Genomic DNA, 24,299 nt, shown 5'->3' on the forward strand with positions numbered 1-24,299 from the left:
CCCCGAGATTTTTTTTGAATCTGGAACCCACTCTGGTGCAGTTTGAGACATACAATACCTATCAATTACGTGGAAGCCCGTGCGTCCGTGCGTACGCCTGGTTACGTCTCTGTATAATATAAAAGTTATGAACACATTTCGTGTATCCAATACAGAAAACGTTATGTTCAGGGACGAGGCTTGTTTCTGTTAATACCCTTCCAGACAGTGGAACCTGAACACATTTAGAACATATTGATTTTCTGCTGTCAAACCATCAAACAAGTGTGAAGACAAACTGTTTTCGACCATTTACAATAACAATAGTCGCTTTTCGCCTTCTGTATTTGAAAATATGTTTTGAAAACATTAAATCAAAAGTTGAGTTCAGTCTTTTGCTGAACAGACCCTCACATATTGATTCTATTACGGCAACGTTTATAACATATAAGACAGTCTTTGTATATCTCAAACTAAGTACAGTCCCGATATAATGAATTCTTAGGTGCATTCTCATTAACTTGGATCCGGATTCAACACAGCGTTTCAGTTTGACTATTCGTCCCTTAGTCCTGTAAGGTGTAATACTAAAATGTGTAAGGTAATTATCAGTGTGACAAATTGTTGTGGCGAACTGTTAAAATAACTGTGATGATGATTGATATGGTTGAGGGACAATTAATGAATATGAAAATAAAACATTTTGTTTATTCAATTAGCATATAATGCAAAGAGGTTAATGAGTTTTCTCAATCAATCACTTTAATGTGTAACGTAATAAATAACGCTTTTATCGCGTGACAACTGGGCGACAGTGTTTTGAAGTTACAAAATGTCACACAAGGAAGGATAACAAAGCAATCACGCAATAGAAATATCATTAATTATTTATTGTTTAATTCAATCAAAACTGAAGGGAATGTAAACAAAAAACCACTCTAAAACTCATAGACATTCATTTCCTTGTCAGCCATTGACGATTGTGTTACTATATCAGTCGATGTGTGACGTGGTCGCGACCACAATGTATGTGTGTTACAGTCGTCCACATACATAGCAACCAGAAAATTACTTGCCTGTAGATGCAGCAAGCCAAATAAAACCAAGTAAGGTACATGCCCATCACCTGTGAATTGTAAATAAAGGCACGATACATACTTTGAAATACACTGGTAGTTAATTTGTGTCATTGTGTGTGATGAGACAAACCACCATTATGCGTTCATTATAGAATATTGCTTATGTAGTTATAAATGTGTATCTCGCTCAAGCCTTCCCCTGATACATAAACGTGACATCTCTAGAGATGCTGCAAAACTACAAAAAATCTATAGAAAATCATAAGTTTTACTTAAAACAATCAAGCTGAAAAAAGTTTATATCAACTCTTCTGAAAAATAGTATGCTATATCTTGGAGTTGATATACTGACAACGATTCACATATTTCTACCATTAACATGTCTGGCGAGTGTCAACACGACAGAACATCGGGAATAGGCCTTGTAAGTTAACACACATGTTGTTCTTTCAATGTTTCATTAACTACTCGCACAGAAGCCTCTGTATGCAGGGTGTCTGGTGAAAATGACAGTGCAATCCGTTACTCTCATTAGCAGGCACAGACTAGACACATGGAAGGGGAGGTACCGTTACATTTTTCAGAACAATCGCTTAATTTATGATAATTTCATTTAATGATGGCTATCTGGGTGTCATAAGAGTTATGCATATATAATTTATAACATTTTAAGTGGGTGCTTAACAATTATAATTTAATTGTTAAATAATTGATAGAACATGTTTTTCATTTACGATGGAAATATTTTTTAAGTATGACATTTAGAATTAAATATTTATATTTACTTAAACCAGGCTTCTTTGATGTAAAGTGTTTTGCTAGATAATTGTATATGTCAGAGCACGAGGCTCGTTTACACCTTTTTTCGTGTTATAATATGTGTGCTCTTATCATTTACATAACGGACGTAAGCCACTTAATCTTGTCGTGAACAGAGAACAACAAGTTATAAACTGTAGTGTAAACAAAGTAGTAATTTGAACTCAAAATGAATTGATCAAGGAGAATTAATAAAACAGCAGATTACACTGGAGCACTAAAATAAGGACAATGAGACTAGGACCAGGTGTTCCGGAAGGGCAAGCACTGTATAGCGATCTAAAACTATTTCTAAATGTTTTTAAAATATCACATGCATGCAACTCATCGTCAGGTTATTTTGGAACGTTTAATTCTAGGGGGAATGTTTATGTCTGTTTTTGATATTTTAGTTCTTATTGAATTTGCCTTGATCTTTTATAGTTTCTTTAAAAAGTGTTTTAATTCGTTTTATTTTGAAGTACTCTATTTGTAATTCCTTTTCTATAAAAGTGGGAACAATAGACTATCTCTACTTGATTTCTATAATGTTTGCATTATACGTATGTTGATATGTATTAACAATCATTTCATGTACATTATTTAACAACAACCTATAGACGAAGCAGACCTCCGTGCCTAAGATCAGATTGAGCGACGGAGTTTTTAAATTAGGACAGATAGATGACACTTATAAACCTTATTTTAGATTTATTTATAGCAGTGTATTGGGTATAAAGTTATCGTTATATTCATACTAAATACATCACATTGATATATAGGAAGTATTTTAGTGATGCTTTAAATTAATAAATCATGCAAATTTACCATGTTTCATTTGTTTAAAACATGATCTAATGTGCCTTATTCGGTTTCACGCGATACTAATTCGATGTAGAACAATGTGACAATGTGTGGACATTAGGAGCTTAGTTCTAGGCATACCTTTGACAAGGACATGCTTGTTTGGTATCGAGATCCAATTTGTTATGAAATGATTGCTTTAAGTTATTTTATTTTTTAAAAGCTTCTTATAGTCATACTTTTTTTAATTTATTGTAATCTTAAACTCTTAAATGAGGCTGATAGTAACTTTACTTTTGTGTAAGGGTTATATTCCTTCATTTAAGATAAGTGTATATTTCTCTTTCGTCAGTTTTCTTTGTTTCTAACATTGCTCTCTGTGTTGTTTTTTGTTAACTTGTTTACCTCACTTTGAGTGTTGAGATCATGAGTTTTGGTAACCTCACTGCCGTTGGTTTTTTTCCATGTTTAGTAATTCTATTTCTGTTTCTTCTTTTCTGCTTTTACAATGGAAAACATAACTGATTCCTCTATATCATTTATTAGTGAGAGTGCCTGTGTATATAATTTGCTTTTATATATTTGACAAATGAGTGTTTTATGCAACATCACAAAAACCACACAAACAGACAAAATTACAATTCCGTCTTATGTGTCACATTGTATAATAACTAGTCTTACCATTATCAGTGTACGGCGACCAGGCGGTGCCTATCCCGAATTCGCGTCGGTTCATCTACATGATGACTAGCCTCTAAAAGCCATTCTTGTACTGTACTATTAATCAAGCATTATTTTGCTGTGGTGGATTTTTTATATTACGTTTTTATTGTGGTCTTCCACAGGTAAAATAACCCGTGTATAACAGAATAAACGTCAAGCAGTTCAGGCTGGTTACTCAGTCTTCAGAATAAACTTCCCTTCAATCCACCATCAAAGGTATCCGTTCAGATATCATCCTGTACGTTCTAACGATGTCTGTGGCACCTACGTCCAACAGTTAACAGCTATGACGTGTGTATCATTATATAAATAACTGTGACGGTATGGCTATGACGTGTGTACCATTATATAAATAACAGTGACGGTATGGCTATGACGTGTGTACCCTTATATAAATAACAGTGACGGTATGGCTATGACTTGTGTATCATTATATAAATAACAGTGACGGTATAGCTATGACGTGTGTATCATTGTATAAATAACAGTGACGGTATGGCTATGACTTGTGTATCATTATATAAATAACAGTGACGGGATAGCTATGACGTGTGTATCATTATATAAATAACAGTGTCGGGATGGCTATGACGTGTGTACCATTATATAATTAACAGTGACGGTATGGCTATGACGTGTGTACCCTTATATAAATAACAGTGACGGTATGGCTATGACTTGTGTATCATTCTATAAATAACAGTGACGGTATGGCTATGACGTGTGTGCCATTATATAAATAACAGTGACGGTGTGGCTATGACGTGTGTAATATTATATATATAACAGTGACGGGATGGCTATGACGTGTGTACCATTATATAAATAACAGTGACGGTATGGCTATGACTTGTGTATCATTCTATAAATAACAGTGACGGTATGGCTATGAAGTGTGTGCCATTATATAAATAACAGTGACGATGTGGCTATGACGTGTGTAATATTATATATATAACAGTGACGGGATGGCTATGACGTGTGTTCCATTATATAAATAACAGTGACGGTATGGCTATGACGTGTGTATCATTATATGTATAACAGTGACGGTATGGCTATGACGAGTGTACCATTATATAAAAAACAGTGACGGTATGGCTATGACGTGTGTACCATTATATCAATAACAGTGACGGTATGGCTATGACGTGAGTACCATTATATAAATAACAGTGACGGGATGGCTATGGCGTGTGTATCATTATATATACAGTGACGGTATGGCTATGACGTGTGTATCATTATATGTATAACAGTGACGGTATGGCTATGACGAGTGTATCATTATATATTTAACAGTTACGGGATGGCTATGACGTGTGTACCATTATTAGATAAATAACAGTGACGGTATGGCTATGGCGTGTGTTCCATTATATAAATAACAGTGACGGTGTGGCTATGACGTGTGTAATATTATATATATAACAGTGACGGGATGGCTATGGCGTGTTTATCATTATATATACAGTGACGGTAGGGCTATGACGTGTGTATCATTATATCAATAACAGGGACGGGATGGCTATGGCGTGTGTATCATATATATACAGTGACGGTATGGCTATGACGTGAGTACCATTATATGAATAACAGTGACGGGATGGCTATGGAGTGTGTATCATTATATATACAGTGACGGTAGGGCTATGACGTGTGTATCATTATATATATAACAGTGACGGGATGGCTATGTCGTGTGTACCATTATTATATAAATAACACCGACGGTATGGCTATGACGTGTGTATGATTATATAAATAACAGTGACGGCATGGCTATGACTTGGGTATCATTATATATATAAAAGTGACGGGATGGCTATGACGTGTGTACCATTATATATATGACAGTGACGGTATGGCTATGACGTGGGTATCATTATATAAATAACAGTGACGGTATTATATTTAACAGTGACGGTATCGCTATGACGTGTGTATCATTATATAAATAGCAGTGACGGTATGGCTATGACGTGTTCATTATATATTTAACAGTTACGGGATGGCTATGACGTGTGTTCCATTATTAAATAAATAACAGTGACGGTATGGCTATAACGTGTGTACCATTATATAAATAACTGTGACGGTATTGCTATGACGTGTGTACCATTATATATATAACAGTGAATGTATTGCTTATTATATAAATAACAGTGACGGTGTGGCTATGACGTGTGTACCATTATATAAATAATAGTGACGGTATGGCTATGACGTTTGTATCATTATATATTTAACAGTTACGGGATGGCTATGACGTGTGTACCGTTATTAAATAAATAACAGTGACGGTGTGGCTATGACGTGTGTACCATTATATAAAAAACAGTGACGGTATGGCTATGACGTCTGTACCATTATATATTTAACAGTGACGGGATGGCGATGACGTGTGTACCATTATTATATAAAGAACAGTGACGTTATGGCTATGACGTGTGTATCATTAACAGTGACGGTATGGCTATGACGTGAGTACCATTATATGAATAACAGTGACGGGATGGCTATGGAGTGTGTATCATTATATATACAGTGACGGTAGGGCTATGACGTGTGTATCATTATATCAATAACAGGGACGGGATGGCTATGGCGTGTGTATCATATATATACAGTGACGGTATGGCTATGACGTGAGTACCATTATATGAATAACAGTGACGGGATGGCTATGGAGTGTGTATCATTATATATACAGTGACGGTCTGGCTATGACGTGTGTATCATTATAAAAGTAACAGTGACGGTATGGCCATGACGTGTGTATCATTATATAAATAGCAGTGACGGTATGGCTATGACGTGTTCATTATATATTTAACAGTTACGGGATGGCTATGACGTGTGTTCCATTATTAAATAAATAACAGTGACGGTATGGCTATGGCGTGTGTATCATTATCTCAACAACAGTGACGGTATGGCTATGACGTTTGTATCATTATATATTTAACAGTGACGGGATTGCTATGACGTGTGTACCATTATATATTTAACAGTGACGGGATTGCTATGACGTGTGTACCATTATATAAAAAACAGTGACGGAATGGCTATGACGTGTGTACCATTATTAGATAAATAACAGTGACGGTATGGCTATGGCGTGTGTATCATTATTTCAATAACAGTGACGGTATGGCTATGGCGTGTGTACCATTAAATAAATAACAGTGACGGGATGGCTATGGCGTGTTTATCATTATATATACAGTGACGGTATGACTATGACGTGTGTATCATTATATATATACGTGTGTACCATTATATATTTAACAGTGACGGTATGGCTAAGACGAGTGTACCATTATATAAAAAACAGTGACGGTATGGCTATGACGTCTGTACCATTATATATTTAACAGTGACGGGATTGCTATGACGTGTGTACCATTATATAGTTAACAGTGACGGTATGGCTATGACGTCTGTACCATTATATATTTAACAGTGACGGTATTGGCGTGTGTATCATTATATATACAGTGACGGTAGGGCTATGACGTGTGTATCATTATATCAATAACAGGGACGGGATGGCTATGGCGTGTGTATCATTATATATTTAACAGTGACGGTATGGCTAAGACGAGTGTACCATTATATAAAAAACAGTGACGGTATGGCTATGACGTGAGTACCATTATATGAATAACAGTGACGGGATGGCTATGGAGTGTGTATCATTATATATACAGTGACGGTCTGGCTATGACGTGTGTATCATTATAAAAGTAACAGTGACGGTATTGCTATGACGTGTGTACCATTATATATTTAACAGTGACGGGATGGCGATGACGTGTGTACCATTATTAAATAAATAATGACGTGTGTACCATTATATATATGACAGTGACGGTATGGCTATGAGATGGCTATGGCGTGTGTATCATTATTTCAATAACAGTGACGGTATGGCTATGAAGTGTGTACCATTATATAAATAACAGCGACTATATATAACAGTGAATGTATTGCTTATTATATAAATAACAGTGACGGTGTGGCTATGACGTGTGTACCATTATATATATGACAGTGACGGTATGGCTATGACGGGAGTACCATTATATAAATAACAGTGACAGTATGGCTATGACGTGTGTATCATTAACAGTGACGGTATGGCTATGACGTCTGTATCATTATATATTTAACAGTGACGGGATGGCTATGACTTGTGTATCATTATATAAATAACAGTGCCGGTATGGCTATGACGTGTGTACCATTATATAAATAACAGTGACGGATGGCTATGGCGTGTGTATCATTATATCAATAACAGTGACGGTATGGCTATGACGTGTGTATCATTATATATTTAACAGTTACGGGATGGCTATGACGTGTGTACCATTATTAAATAAATAACAGTGACGGTATGGCTATGACGTGTGTATCATTATATCAATAACAGTGACGGGATGGCTATGACGTGTGTATCATTATATATTTAACAGTGACGATATCGCTATGACGTGTGTATCATTATATAAATAACAGCGAAAGTATGGCTATGACGTGTGTATCATTATAAAAGTAACAGTGACGGTATGGCCATGACGTGTGTATCATTATATAAATAACAGTGACAGTATGGCTATGAGGTGTGTATCATTTTATAAATTACAGTGACGGAATGGATATGACGTGTGTATCATTATATAAATAACAGTGACGGTATGGCTATGAGGTGTGTATCATTTTATAAATTACAGTGACGGTATGGATATGACGTGTGTATCATTATATAAATAACAGTGAAAGTATGGCTATGACGTGTGTATCATTATAAAAGTAACAGTGACGGTATGGCTATGACGTGTGTACCATTATATAAATAAAAGTGACGGTATGGCTATGACGTGTGTATCATTATTTTGCAAGGAAACAAATCATAATGCGCTAGCGCGCATTATGTTATTTGCTTGCAAAGCTTTGTCATTCAAATAGATCATAAATATCATACAAAAACAGTTCAATGCTTAAATAAATAACAGTGACGGTATGGCTATCACGTGTGTATCATTATATAAATAACAGTAAAAGTATTGCTATGACGTGTGTACCATTATATAAATAAAAGTGACGGTATGGCTATGACGTGTGTATCATTATAAAAGTAACAGTGACGGTATGGCTATAACGTTTGTACCATTATATAAATAACAGTGACGGTATGGCTATGAGGGGTGTATCATTTTATAAATTACAGTGACGGTATGGATATGACGTGTGTATCATTATATAAATAACAGTGAAAGTATGGCTATGACGTGTGTATCATTATAAAAGTAACAGTGACGGTATGGCCATGACGTGTGTATCATTATATAAATAACAGTGAAAGTATGGCTATGACGTGTGTACCATTATGTAAATAACAGTGACGGGATGGCTATGACGTGTGTATCATTATATAAATAACAGTAAAAGTATTGCTATGACGTGTGTACCATTATATAAATAAAAGTGACGGTATGGCTATGACGTGTGTATCTTTATATAAATAACAGTGAAAGTATGGCTATGACGTGTGTACCATTATGTAAATAACAGTGACGGGATGGCTATGACGTGTGTATCATTATATCATTATATAAATAACAGTGACGGTATGGCTACTGTATTTATCCATGCGCGAAATTCGTTCCGGGGGAAAATCGAAACAATTTCAAATCTAACTTTCAGCTCAGATTTCTATTGGAGAACTGGAATCACCCTATAACCATATCATACGCAATTGTATTGATACTAAATTGTGGAATAAATTTGAAGTGTTTGTTAAAATGTCAAAGTACTACTTTGTTTGCCAATCAGCACGCGACAATACGCTGTTCAAACTATTGAACGAAATTATGTGAACTGTCGATAAGGCGGGCATTTTTAATTTTAATTATGAATTATAAGTTAAAAAAGAACATAAGAGGGAGAGCAAACGTAAATATAAGTATTGAACTGTTTTTGTATGATATTTGTGATCTATTTGAATGACACAGCTTTGCAAGGAAACAAATCATAATGCGCTAGCGCGCATTATGTTATTTGCTTGCAAAGCTTTGTCATTCAAATAGATCATAAATATCATACAAAAACAGTTCAATGCTTAAATAAATAACAGTGACGGTATGGCTATCACGTGTGTATCATTATATAAATAACAGTAAAAGTATTGCTATGACGTGTGTACCATTATATAAATAAAAGTGACGGTATGGCTATGACGTGTGTATCATTATATATTTAACAGTGACGGGATGGCTATGACGTGTGTACCATTATATAAATAAAAGTGACGGTATGGCTATGACGTGTGTATCATTATATAAATAACAGTAAAAGTATGGCTATGACGTGTGTACCATTATATAAATAAAAGTGACGGTATGGCTATGACGTGTGTATCTTTATATAAATAACAGTGAAAGTATGGCTATGACGTGTGTACCATTATATAAATAACAGTGACGGTATGGCTATGACGTGTGTACCATGATATATATGACAGTGACGGTATGGCTATGACGTGTGCATCATTATAAAAGTAACAGTGACGGTATGGCTATGACGTGTGTACCATTATATAAATAACAGTGACGGTATGGCTATGGCGTGTGTACCATTAAATAAATAACAGTGACGGGATGGCTATGACGTGTGTATCATTATATAAATAACAGTGACAGTATGGCCATGACGTGTGTACCATTATATAAATAACAGTGACAGTATGGCTATGACGTGTGTACCATTATATAAATAACAGTGAAAGTATGGATATGACGTGTGTATCATTATATAAATAACAGTGACGGTATGGCTATGATGTGTGTATCCTTATATATATAACAGTGACGGTATGGCTATGACGTGTGTATCATTATATAAATAACAGTGACGGTATGGCTATGATGTGTGTACCATTGTATAAATGACAGTGACGGTATGGCTATGACGTGTGCATCATTATATAAATAACAGTGACGGTATGGATATGACGTGTGTATCATTATATAAATAACAGTGACAGTATGGCCATGACGTGTGTATCATTATATAAATAACAGTGACAGTATGGCTATGACGTGTCTACCATTATATAAATAACAGTGAAAGTATGGATATGACGTGTGCATCATTATATAAATAACAGTGACGGTATGGCTATGACGTGTGTACCATTGTATAAATGACAGTGACGGTATGGCTATGACGTGTGTATCATTATATAAATAACAGTGACGGTATGGCTATGACGTGTGTACTATTGTATAAATGACAGTGACGGTATGGCTATGACGTGTGTACATTATATAAATAACAGTGACGGTAGGGCTATGACGTGTGTATCATTATATAAATAACAGTGACGGTATGGCTTTAACGTGTGTACCATTATATAAATAACAGTGACGGTATGGATATAATGTGTGTACCATTATATAAATAACAGCGACGGAATGGCTATGACGTGTGTATCATTATATATATAACGGTGACGGTATGGCTATGACGCGTGTACCATGATATATATAACAGTGACAGTATGGCTATGGCGTGTGTATCATTATATATATAACACTGACGGTATGGCTATGACGAGTGTATCATTATATATATAACGGTGACGTTATGGCTATGACGTGTGTATTATTAGATAAATAACAGTGACAGTATGTCTATGACGTGTGTACCATTCTATAAATAACAGTGACGGTTTGGCAATGACGTATGTACCATTATTATATAAATAACAGAGACGGTATGGATATAATGTGTGTACCCTTATATAAATAACAGCGACGGAATGACTATGACGTGTGTATCATTATTTAAATAACAGTGACGGTATGGATCTGACCTGTGTACCATTATATATATATGACAGTCACGGTATGGCTATGACGTGACTGTTATATGTATAATGATACACAAGTCATAGCCATCCCGTCACTGTTAAATATATAATGGTACACAGGTCATAGCCATACCGTCACCGTTATTTATATAATGGTACAGGCGTTAAAGCCATACCGTCACGGTTATTTATATAATGATACATACGTCATAGCCATACCGTCCCTGTTATTTATATAATGATATACACGTCAAAGCCATACCGTCACTGTCATATATATATTGGTACACACGTCATAGCCATCCCGTCACTGTTATTTATATGATACACACGTCATAGCCATACCATCACTGTTATTTATATAATAGTGACGGTATGGCTATGAAGTGTGTATCATTATATAAATAGCAGTGACGGTATGGCTATGATGTGTGTATCATTATATAAAAAAAACAGTGACGGTATGGCTAGGACGTGTGTATCATTATATAAATTAACAGTGACAGTGGCTATGACGTGTGTATCTTTATATAAATAACAGTGACAGTATGTCTATGACGTGTGTACCATTCTATAAATAACAGTGACGGTGGGATGGCTATGACGTGTGTATTACTATAAAAGTAACAGTGACGGCATGGCTATGACGTGTGTACCATTATAAATAACAGTGACGGTGGGATGGCTATGACGTGTGCATCATTATATATATAACAGTGACAGTATGGCTATGACGTGTGTCGTGTGTACCATTATATAACTAACAGTGACGGTATGGATCTGACCTGTGTACCATTATATATATTACCATTATATAAATAACATCGACGGAATGGCTATGACGTGTGTAACTTTATATAAATAACAGTGGAAGTATGGCTATGACGTGTGCATCATTATATAAATAACAGTCACTGTTATTTATATAATAGTACACACGTCAAAGCAAAACATTCACTGTTATATATATAATGGTAAACACGTCAAAGCCGTACTGTCACTGTTATTTATATAAATAACAGTGACAGGATGGCTAGGACGTGTGTATCATTATATAAATGACAGTGACGGTATGGCTATAATGTGTGTACCATTATGTAAATAACAGCGACGGAATGACTATGACGTGTGTAGCATTATATAAATAACAGTGACAGTACGGCTTTGACGTGTGTACCATTATAAATAACAGTGACGGTGGGATGGCTATGACGTGTGTACTATTATATATATAACAGTGACAGTATGGCTATGACGGGTGTATCATTATATAAATAAAAGTGACGGTATGGCTATGATGTGTGTATCATTATATAAATAACCGTGACGGTATGGCTTTAACGTGTGTACCAGTATATAAATAACAGTGACGGATGGCTATGGCGTGTGTATCATTATATCAATAACAGTGACAGTATGGCCATGACGTGTGTATCATTATTTAAATAACAGTGACGGTATGGATCTGACCTGTGTACCATTATATATATTACCATTATATAAATAACATCGACGGAATGGCTATGACGGGTGTATCATTATATAAATAGCAGTGACGGTATGGCTATGGCGTGTGTATCATTATATCAATAACAGTGACGGAATGGCTATGACGGGTGTATCATTATAAAAGTAACAGTGACGGTATGGCTATGACGTGTTTACCATTATATATATAACGGTGACGGTATGGCTATGACGTGTGTATCATTATATAAATAACAGTGACGGTATGGCTATGACGTGTTTACCATTATATAAATAACAGTGACGGTATGGCTATGACCTGTGTACCATTATATATATATGACAGTCACGGTATGGCTATGACGTGTGTATCATTATATAAATAACAGTGACAGTATGGCATTATATAAATAACAGTGACGGATGGCTATGGCGTGTGTATCATTATATCAATAACAGTGACGGGATGGCTATGACGTGTGTATCATTATATATATAACAGTGACAGTATGGCCATGACGTGTGTACCATTATATAAATAACTGTGACAGTATGGCTTTAACGTGTGTACCATTATATAAATAACAGTGACGGTATGGCTATAACGTTTGTACCATTATATAAATAACAGTGACGGTATGGCTATGACGTGTGTATCATTAAATAAATAACAGTGACGGTATGGATATAACGTGTGTACCATTATATAAATAACAGCGACGGAATGACTATGACGTGTGTATCATTATATAAATAACAGTGACGGTATTGCTATGACGTGTGTATCATTATATATATAACAGTGACGGTATGGCTATAACGTGTGTACCGTGACGGTATGGATATAACGTGTGTACCATTATATATATTACAGTGACAGTATGGCTATGACGGGTGTATCATTATATATATAACAGTGACGGTATGGATATAACGTGTTATATAAATAACAGCGACGGTATGGCTATGACATGTGTATCATTATATAAATAACAGTGACGGTATGGCTATGACCTGTTTACCATTATATATATGACAGTGACAGTATGGCTATGACGTGTGTATCATTATAAAAGTAACAGTGACGGTATGGCTATGACGTGTGTACCATTATATAAATAACAGTGACGGTATGGCTATGACGTGTGTATCATTACATAAATTACAGTGACTGTATGGCTATGACGTATGTACCATTATTATATAAATAACAGTGACGGTATTGCTATGACGTGTGTATCATTATATAAATAACAGTGACGGTATTGCTATGACGTGTGTATCATTATATAAATAACAGTGACTGTATGGCTATGACGTATGTACCATTATTATATAAATAGCAGTGACGGTATGGCTATGACGTGTATATCATTATATAAATAACAGTGACGGTGTGGCTATGACGTGTGGACCATTATATATATGACAGTGACGGTATGGCTATGACGTGTGTATCATTATATAAATAACAGTGACGGTGTGGCTATGACGTGTGTACCATTATATATATAACAGTGATGGTATGGCTATGACGTGTGTACCATTATATAAATAACAGTGACGGTATGGCTATGACGTGTGTATCATTATATAAAAAAAACAGTGACGGTATGGCTATGACGTGTGTATCATTATAAAAGTAATAGTGACGGTATGGCTATGACGTGTGTATGATTATATAAATAACAGTGACGGTATGGCTATGACGTGTGGACCACTATATATATGACAGTGACGGTATGGCTATGACGTGTGTATCATTATATAAAAAAAACAGTGACGGTATGGCTATGACGTGTGTATCATTATAATAGTAACAGTGACGGTATGGCTATAACGTGTGTACCATATGACAGTGACGGTATGGCTATGACGTGTGTATCATTATATTATGACGTGTGTATCATTATATAAATAACAGTGACGGTGTGGCTATGACGTGTGTATCATTATATAAATAACAGTGACGGTATGGGCTTGACGTGTGTACCATTATATATATAACAGTGACGGTATGGCTATGACGTGTGTATCATTATATAAAGAACAGTGACGGTATGGCTATGACGTGTGTATCATTATATTATGACGTGTGTATCATTATATAAATAACAGTGACGGTATGGATATGACGTGTGTACCATTATATAAATAACAGCGACGGAATGGCTATGACGTGTGTATCATTATATAAATAACAGTGACAGTACGGCTATGACGTGTGTACCATTATATAAATAACAGTGACGGTATTGCTATGACGTGTGTACCGTTATATAAATAACAGTGACTATAAATAACAGTGACGGGATGGCTATGACGTGTGTATCATTTGTGTCGTTCATGGGACTTTAATTACCATGCCGCACGAGACACAATTCTTAGCGTATTAATTACAACACTGATCGGAACTACAATATCCAATGTAAATAAACATGACGGCTGGTGAAATATCGCTGGGCATTGTGAGATTTGATAATGTCGTTGTAACTTTATGTGCAAAATAAAAAGTAAAATAAAATACACTTTTATTACAACGAAAACAAGACCAAGGTCTGCAATATCGTACAAAATGCACATCGGTTGAAAACACCAATGCCGGCAATGGAAACAATTTTAACGCTCATGCAATTTATCAGAAATATCGTCTGTTACACTGCACTGATCAACAGGGGTTCGTTATAAATGTCTGAAATACACATATTCTGTAGACCTACCTAATGACACATATGTTACAGACCTACTGATGAGTCAAAGCACACATAAACATTCGTCATTTCAGACATTTGTAACGAACCTGTGCTCCGTCGCTAGATCACTCACTTCAAACGCAGCTGTATCAGTTTCACGCGTCTCGGATCCACGGTTCCTCAGTTTCAGACGACATGTCAAATAACGATGCTGTTATAGAATCTACCGATTGTTGTTGGGTTCCCATACAATCAACAAATACATTCACGCCTGGGTTCTTCACAAAACGAGCAAAGAGCAAAGTTCGAATTAACTTCCAAATATAACTCCCTCGTGGAGGTCAAGGTCCCATTCACGGTGTTCACTTGGCTATGACGTGTGTACCATTATATAAATAACAGTGACGGTATGGCTATGACGTGTGTATCATTATATAAATAACAGTGACAGTACGGCTATGACGTGTGTACCATTATATAAATAACAGTGACGGTATATTGTATTGATACTAAATTGTGGAATAAATTTGAAGTGTTTGTTAAAATGTCAAAGTACTACTTTGTTTGCCAATCAGCACGCGACAATACGCTGTTCAAACTATTGAACGAAATTGTGTGGACCGTCGATAAGGCGGGCAGTTTTTGATTTAAATTATAAATTATAAGTTAAAAAATAACATAAGAGGCAGAGAAAACGTAAATATAAGAATTGAACTGTTTTTGTATGATATTTATGATCTATTTGAATGACACAGCTTTGCAAGCAAACAACATAATGCGCGCTAATAGATCATAAATATCATACAAAAACAGTTCAATGCTTAAATAAATAACAGTGACGGTATGGCTATGACGTGTGTATCATTATATAAATAACAGTGACGGTATGGCTATGACGTGTGTACCATTATATAAATAACAGTGACGGTATGGCTATGACGTGTGTATCATTATATAAAAAACAGTGACGGTATGGCTATGACTTGTGTATCATTATACATATAACAGTCACGGTATGGCTATGACGTGTGTACCATTACATAAATAACAGTGACGGTATGGCTATGACGTGTGTATCATTATATAAAAAAAACAGTGACGGTATGGCTATGACTTGTGTATCGTTATATATATAACAGTGACGGTATGGCTATGACGTGTGTATCATTATATAAATAACAGTGACGGTATGGCTATGACGTGTGTATCGGATATGACGTGTGTACCATTATATAAATAACAGTGACGGAATGGCTATGACGTATGTACCATTATATAAAAAAGAGTGACGGTATGTCTATGACTTGTGTATCATTATATATATAACAGTGACGGTATGGCTATGACGTGTGTACCACTATATAAATAACAGTGACGGTATGGCTATGACGTGTGTACCATTATATATATAACAGTGACGGTATGGCTATGACGTGTGTACCATTATATAAATAACTGTGACGGTATGGCTATGACGTGTGCATCATTATATAAATAACAGTGACGGTATGGCAATGACGTATGTACCATTATATTAATAACAGTGACGGTATGGCTATGACGTGTGTACCATTATATAAATAACAGTGACGGTATGGCTATGACGGCTGTATTATTATATAAATAACAGTGACGGGATGGCTATGACGTGTGTACCATTATATAAATAACTGTGACGGTATGGCTATGACGTGTGTATTATTATATAAATAACAGTGACGGGATGGCTATGACGTATGTACCATTATATAAATAACAGTGACGGTATGGCTATGACGTGTGTATTATTATATAAATAACAGTGACGGTATGGATATGGCGTGTGTACCATTATATAAATAACAGTGACGGTATGGCTATGACGTCTGTATTATTATATAAATAACAGTGACGGTATGGGTATGATGTATGTACCATTATATAAATAACAGTGACGGTATGGCTATGACGTGTGTATTATTATGTAAATAAAAGTGACGGTATGGCTATGACGTGTGTATCATTATATAAATAACAGTGACGGTATGGCTATGACGTGTGTACCATTATATAAATAACAGTGACGGTAAGGCTATGACGTGTGCATCATTATATAAATAACAGTGACGGTATGGCTATGACGTGTGTACCATTATATAAATAACAGTGACGGTATGGTTATGGCGTGCGTGTCATTATATAAAAAACAGTGACGGTATGGCTATGGCGTGCGTATCATTATATAAATAACATTGACGGTATGGTTATGGCGTGCGTATCATTATATAAAAAACAGTGACGGTATGGCTATGGCGTGCGTATCATTATATAAATAACAGTGACGGTATGGCTATGACGTGTGTATCATTATATAAATAACAGTGACGGTATGGCTATGACGCGTGTCTTTGAATCTCTGAGATATCTACGGGTATAGAATGTATATCTGTTCATCCCTCTCGCAGACAATGACATAAGACGGCATCGATGTATTAAATATAATACAGCTTCATCGTGTTACGTAAGAATGCAACGAAACAAGCCCCTACAATTAAATTTGGAGGATATCAATAAATATTTACATTTGAAAGGCATTGTCACTATATAGTCTATTTGAAAGCTGTGTAGTTGATGGGACTTTAGATACCATGGACCACGAGACATAATTCATTGCGTATTAATACAACACCGACCGGAACTACAATATCCAATGTAAACAAACATGACGGTTGCTGAATATCGATGTGCATTGTGAGACTTGACAATGTAATTGTAAATGTGTTAAAAAAAATATATTCAAAAATTACTTTTATTACAACATCATTGAAAATAACCAATGGAAATAACTTTAACACTCAGTCTCATGCAATTCATAAGAAATATCGTCTGTTACACTGCACTGATCCAGAGGGGCTCGCTACAAATGTCTGAAATACACATATGCTATAGACCTACTGATATGAGTCACAGCACAAAAACAAACAAAAGGCATATGTGTATTTCAGACTGTAACGAGCCCCTGTGCTCTGTCGCAATATCACTAACTTCAAACGCTATCAGTATCACGTGTCTATCAGCCACGGTTTCCTCAGTTTCTGACGACATGTCAAATAACGAGGCGGTTGTAGAATCTATTGACTGTAATCAGATAACTATACAATCAACAAAAATTCGAACTTTTCTTTTGCTCATTCAATTTTCAAAAATACCTCCCTCGTGGAGGGCAAGGTCGGATTACGGTATTCACCGTATTTATCCATGTGCGTAATTTGTTCTGGAGGAAAAATAAAAACAATTTCAAATCTAATTTTCAGCTCAGATTTCTATTGATAAGCTTAAATCACCCTATAGACATAGCATACGCAATTGTATTGATACTGAATTGGGGAAAAAATTGAAGTGTTTGATAGATTTCAAAGTACTACTTTGTTTGCCAATCAGCACGCGACAACACGCTGTTCCAACCATTGAACAAATCTGTGCGGACTGTCGATAAGGCGGAAATTTTAAATATAACTTTTAAGTTGAAAATGAACATAAAAGATATAGAAAACGTAAAAATAAGCATTGAACTGTTTTTGCAAGCGCGCATTATGATGTTTGCTTATAAAGCTGTCATTCAAATAGATCATAAATACCATACAAAAACTGTTCAATCCTTAAATATCACAAGTATGACAGAACACCAATAATTATGTAAATGAATGGAAATTATGATTATATTCTGGAAACTGAGTGAAATAGGCAAATCATTCAATGGGAAAAACCGTCCATTTTCCATTGTTTTACACTTTAAAGTATTCAGACTGGAATGTCTGGCATTTGAAGAGCAGATATTACTAACGACGTTACGCTTGTGAACAAGGTTATGCGTCATTTTGAATGGGTCATTTAACTTAATTCTACAATCTGCTACATGTATAATCTTATCAGATTTTACGGAAATATTATAATACGTGTAAATATCTGTCTGATAAGCCGATATACATTTATTTCTTCCCGTTATAATCTGAGTTATACAAATTTATATATCATTTCCAAAATGCAGCAAATGACGTATATTGTGTGTTTTAAGGGATAGCTCGATAGAAATATTTAAAATAGACTTGTTGCGCTATGCCAGATGTCGAATAAATGAATGGGGCATTAATGTTACTTCATTCACGTATGGATACATATTATCCAGATATCCTTTCTTCTGTTCATTACTTAGAGAAGTCTTTACGTTTTTTCTTTGTAGTTGCTACTACACATCACGCCCTGCTACTTACAACAAAAATCAGGATGGTGGAATGGTCAGGCCTCGCCCACGACTAGCCACAACAGCCGCACACCGACCTCAGGCAGTCACCCAGGCGGTCAAGTTGTAAATCCATCCTGGAACGAAGCTCCTAAGTCATGGCCAAACACAGAACCATCGGGTTGGTCAGCGTCTCAAAAGAGGCAAGTGACTGTCAAACCTAGAAACATGAACGGTCCTCCGTCTAGTAGACATAGACCTCAAACTACCAGACGACCACGGCCAGGTGAGAAAAATGGTGTTCGTAATAATAACTGGAAACCAAGCGTCTATCGATATCAACATGGAAAAAAACCCGCATCGCCCAAATGGTCCGTAAAATCGGGGACGCCGACGTGGAACGCGCCAGGAATGCAAGGTGTTCCACCTCCAAAACGAAAATGGGGGAATTCTTGGGGTCAAAATAGAGAACCTGGTCACAAGATAAAGAATGTTCCTAAACCCCACGAGTTAGTGAAAGGGTGGTCGACTACTGGAACACAAGCATTGTGGACGGATCAGGGCGATCCTAAAAATGCTCCTGCGACAACATCACAATCTCAAAGACCCGCTTGGATGAAGAAACGACCAGCAACTCCCACAACACATCAGACAAATAAAGGCAAAGTATACCATTCCAATGGCCCTAGGAGACCTCCATATCAACAGCGCCGCACCGGGTATACGCCCAAGCCATACCCACAGACGGGTTATACACCTAAACCACCTTTCCCTAGGACTGGATATACTCCTAAACCATATCATCGGGCATCTGGCAACCCACACGAGAGACATCCATCGCGCAAACCTTCAAATTACCAGAATGATAAAAGACATCGATCATCAAATCATCCGAGAGATAACCCTTCAAGAAATCCCCAATATCACAGAGAAACTCCAATGAATAAGGTAACATCACCTCCACCACAACGTAGACATGACAAAATCACCGGATTTTCAACACCTCCACGGTTCGATAGCCCAAAGCCTCGAGATCCAGTGACAACCAGTCGTGGGCCTAGCAGACCCATAACACACAAATCCACATGGGCAGAATCTTCCCGTCCAAAGACTGCCAGTGGTGGACGTTTTGAACCAAGCCGAGGAGAAACTTTCCATCGTGCAGAACCAAAGCGTGTTGACGCTTTTCATCAAAACGAACCGCGACAAAAGGAGACAGTTCCGCGTAGGAATTCTAGCCATAGACAAATCGGCTTTCCGAAAGAGCGTCAACAAAGCAATTCTTTTCAACCAAAAGAACCAAGATCCAGAAAAGCCGATCCTCGAAAAGAGCGTACACGGAGCAAAACCTTTACAGACATTAAACCCAGCCGAAGCAATTCTGTTTATCGTAAGATAGAAGCAGTACATGTTGATCCACCACCAACATCGCCAAACGTTATCGTTACCCACGAGCCAATACCATCAGCGCGACCGAACCGCATCAGTAACACTCCAAAGACTGATTCAGCCCATCTCAGTAGTGTAGCGTCCTCACACAAAGATCCAACACTCAGCGATACATTCCTCCACCTTGATGCTAGAGAAAGCAATACAATAAAACCCACCGAAATTGGCCATATTGAAATATATACTCAAACAGAGCCAACCCACAGCACCACAATTGCACCAACAGAATCAGTTCACATCGATTCTCACACTAGTAAGCAGAAATCAAGTCCCAAAGGAGAAACTTTAGGCATGGAAGCACAAACAACACAAGCTATTATGTTTGAAACAGCGACATCGCAGACAACTACGGAAATACTGCATATTAACGATATTACGGATATAACAAACACTCCAATTCCACAGGAGTCAGTTCAGATAGCGGTGGATATCAAGCCAATTAACCCCACTAAAGCTGCAGAACCAGAATATAAGAGAGATCCGATTACAGAGAAAATAATAGCGGAACTTAAACGGAAACTCAAAATCATGTCCTCGTCAAACTATAGAAAATCTACCTCAGATCAACCTGACGGAAATGTAAGCGTGTCTGTGTTGGAAGTTATGCAACAGCAACAAAAGCCTTCTACTGATCCACAAAAAAAACCGGTGGCGTCAAAAACAAGAGAGAACTCTATTGCAAAGGATTCGCATCATGTTCCAGCAAGTCAGCCTAAACAAGGCCGGAAAAGTAATACAGAAAGACGAACTCTTCCCGATGGTCATCCGGAACGCAGTAGGAGTAGGAGTAGGAGTGAGCCCGATATGTCCCAGATATTACATACGGAAAGACCACCTCCACCAGAGCGAACGTCTCATGCCGGTAATGGTGGATACCAGTCAGAATTCGCACATAATACCGACATCCATCATGAAGAAGTGGTACAGCCAAGACGTACGAAATCGCGGCGAATTCCGGATACCTTGGAAACACCTCACCGTGAACGGTCACATAGACAATCAAAATCTCATCCGAACGAACGACATAGTAGTTCTCATTCAAGCAGGAATACTATGGATCGTAATGCCAATGTAGAACCCGCTCATCCTCGCGACCAACTCCCAGAAGAGAGAGTGAGATCTAACCGGCGTAAAGCAGATATCCATGAAGTAGGATATTATGAGGGCGTGACTGGGGTTCGACAAAAGCCAACTTCCCATCCAGATGATTTAAGACATCCTCCACGTACGGGACGTCGTCGTGTTGACCGACGTCACAATCCAAAAGAGCATATGCCAGATAGACGCACTGTTGAGCCAACAATAGAATTTATTGGGGAACAGCATACAGACAATCATAAAGCAAGAAAAACTGGTAGAAAAAGACACTTGCTAGACCCAAGACCGGCACCAATCCCTCCTCGTGATTTAAAAACTCCAGGAATACAGGCTGAGCCAGGAGAGTTACTGTCAGTATATGATAGTAAGACAGACACTTTTATTGAGTCGCCACCCAATTTCACTCCACGCCCGAAGAGTGAGGGTGATCTTTGGGGTAAAAGTCAACCAACCCCACCACCTCCGCATGCCCCACCCCCTCCGCATGCCCCATCAGCACACGAGCCGCCACCGGATCACTGGAGATCTAATCCTCATGCAACCAATCCACATGTAGCGCCACCGAGCCGTCATATACCAGCACCAGACCCCTATGCACCACCACCTGACCCCCGTGCTCCGCCACCTTCGGCTTATTCTAATGATGACGGTTGGTCAAGGCGCCATCCCGGTTATTCTCCTGGAGCAGCAAATGCATTCACAAATCGGCACGCTTCAGTAAATACCGATTTACATATGTCTGAACAACAAGGCTACGCGCCAGAACCATATCGAAGCCATCCTCCACAAGGACCTCATCCTTATGAGTATCAAGGAGGTCCACAGGCATCATACCCACAAGGCAGTCCACCAGACCCTTACCCACCAGCTGGTCCAACGGATCCTTATCATCAAGCCGGCCCACCAGATTCCTATCCAGCAGCAAATCAACCAGGACCGTATTATCCAGATCCGCATGCACACCATCCACCGCCATATGCGGATGCCCCACCTGTGGGCCTGGTCGATCCCTACGGTCCCCCTCCACCACCTCCAACCGTGGGCCCGCGTCCGTTATATCATACCCCTGCCACCATACCGACAACCACTGACGACGATCACGTGATAGTTCCAGCAGTCAGGGGTAATGCATGGTATCCCACAGCACATCCATCGGTCGGTCAGCACCCCCCGGCTTACCATACAACACCATCACCAATGACAAACTTTAACCCTTATCCGGGACCACCGTACGCTCCACATCCTCCAGAAGGAAGACCTCCACCGGTATATGATGCACCAATGTTTGTAAGTAAATTATGCTATATTTGTAACATTCTAAGGTTAACACAATAAAGTGTTTTTTTAATGGATCTAGATGAACTCAAAGAAAATACATAATATGATTAAACAATATATCAAAGTCTACATAAAAGGCTTTACAAACTTTCATTATTTATATATATTCTAAATATAGAACCAGTACACGATCAGATATCCGGATGGATCTGCCTCCAAAGAAGAATACACTGAAGTGACTAGCGCTGTTCAGAGGATAGTTAACTACGTGTATGAAAGTACGTTGAGGGAATACAAGATCGCTGACTACTTCGTCATGGACAGAAATACGGTGGGTCTCAACGTGACGACATTTTTTGTAATGAGAAAAGGTCTGACAAGTTTGTTGTAAGTGATGTCGACGCTATTGATCCTCGATGTGCTCATTGGCACACAGGACATCTAAACATATATCCTCTTCCTTTGTGCTCATTGGCACACAGGACATCTAAACATATATCCTCCTCCTTTGTGCTCATTGGCACACATAACATCTAAACATATATCCCCCTCCTTTGTGCTCATTGGCACACAGGACATCTAAACATATATCCTTCTCCTTCGTGCTCATTGGCACACAGGACATCTAAACATATATCCTCCTCCTTTTCCGTCTTTATATCTCACTTCAACCGTACTTTTATATGTACATTTTGTTCCCAGCAGTTCTCGTCGAATTTGAATGATTTTGTACAGTTTTGCTTCCCTTCTATTTCTAAAGTTGTTACCTGTTACATACATGTATATATTGCTTTCTCGGTGATGTTACCTTATATATTCTGCCCTAGGTTTAT

At 37.5% G+C, this 24,299-nt stretch overlaps 1 protein-coding gene across 1 annotated transcript in view; it reads left to right on the forward strand.

The window, feature by feature from the left end:
* Positions 1–24,299, forward strand: part of LOC110455992 (serine/arginine repetitive matrix protein 1-like) — a 39,265-nt gene that overhangs the window by 9,526 nt on the left and 5,440 nt on the right. Inside the window, exons 2-3 of the mRNA XM_021506502.1 lie at positions 19,642–23,475; positions 23,645–23,797. Coding sequence (XP_021362177.1) covers positions 19,642–23,475; positions 23,645–23,797 — 3,987 coding nt within the window. The remainder of the gene's footprint in view (positions 1–19,641; positions 23,476–23,644; positions 23,798–24,299) is intronic.

The sequence above is a fragment of the Mizuhopecten yessoensis genome, unplaced genomic scaffold (genome assembly GCF_002113885.1).
Source record: "Mizuhopecten yessoensis strain PY_sf001 unplaced genomic scaffold, ASM211388v2 scaffold997, whole genome shotgun sequence".
Taxonomy (NCBI): Eukaryota; Metazoa; Mollusca; class Bivalvia; order Pectinida; family Pectinidae; genus Mizuhopecten; species Mizuhopecten yessoensis.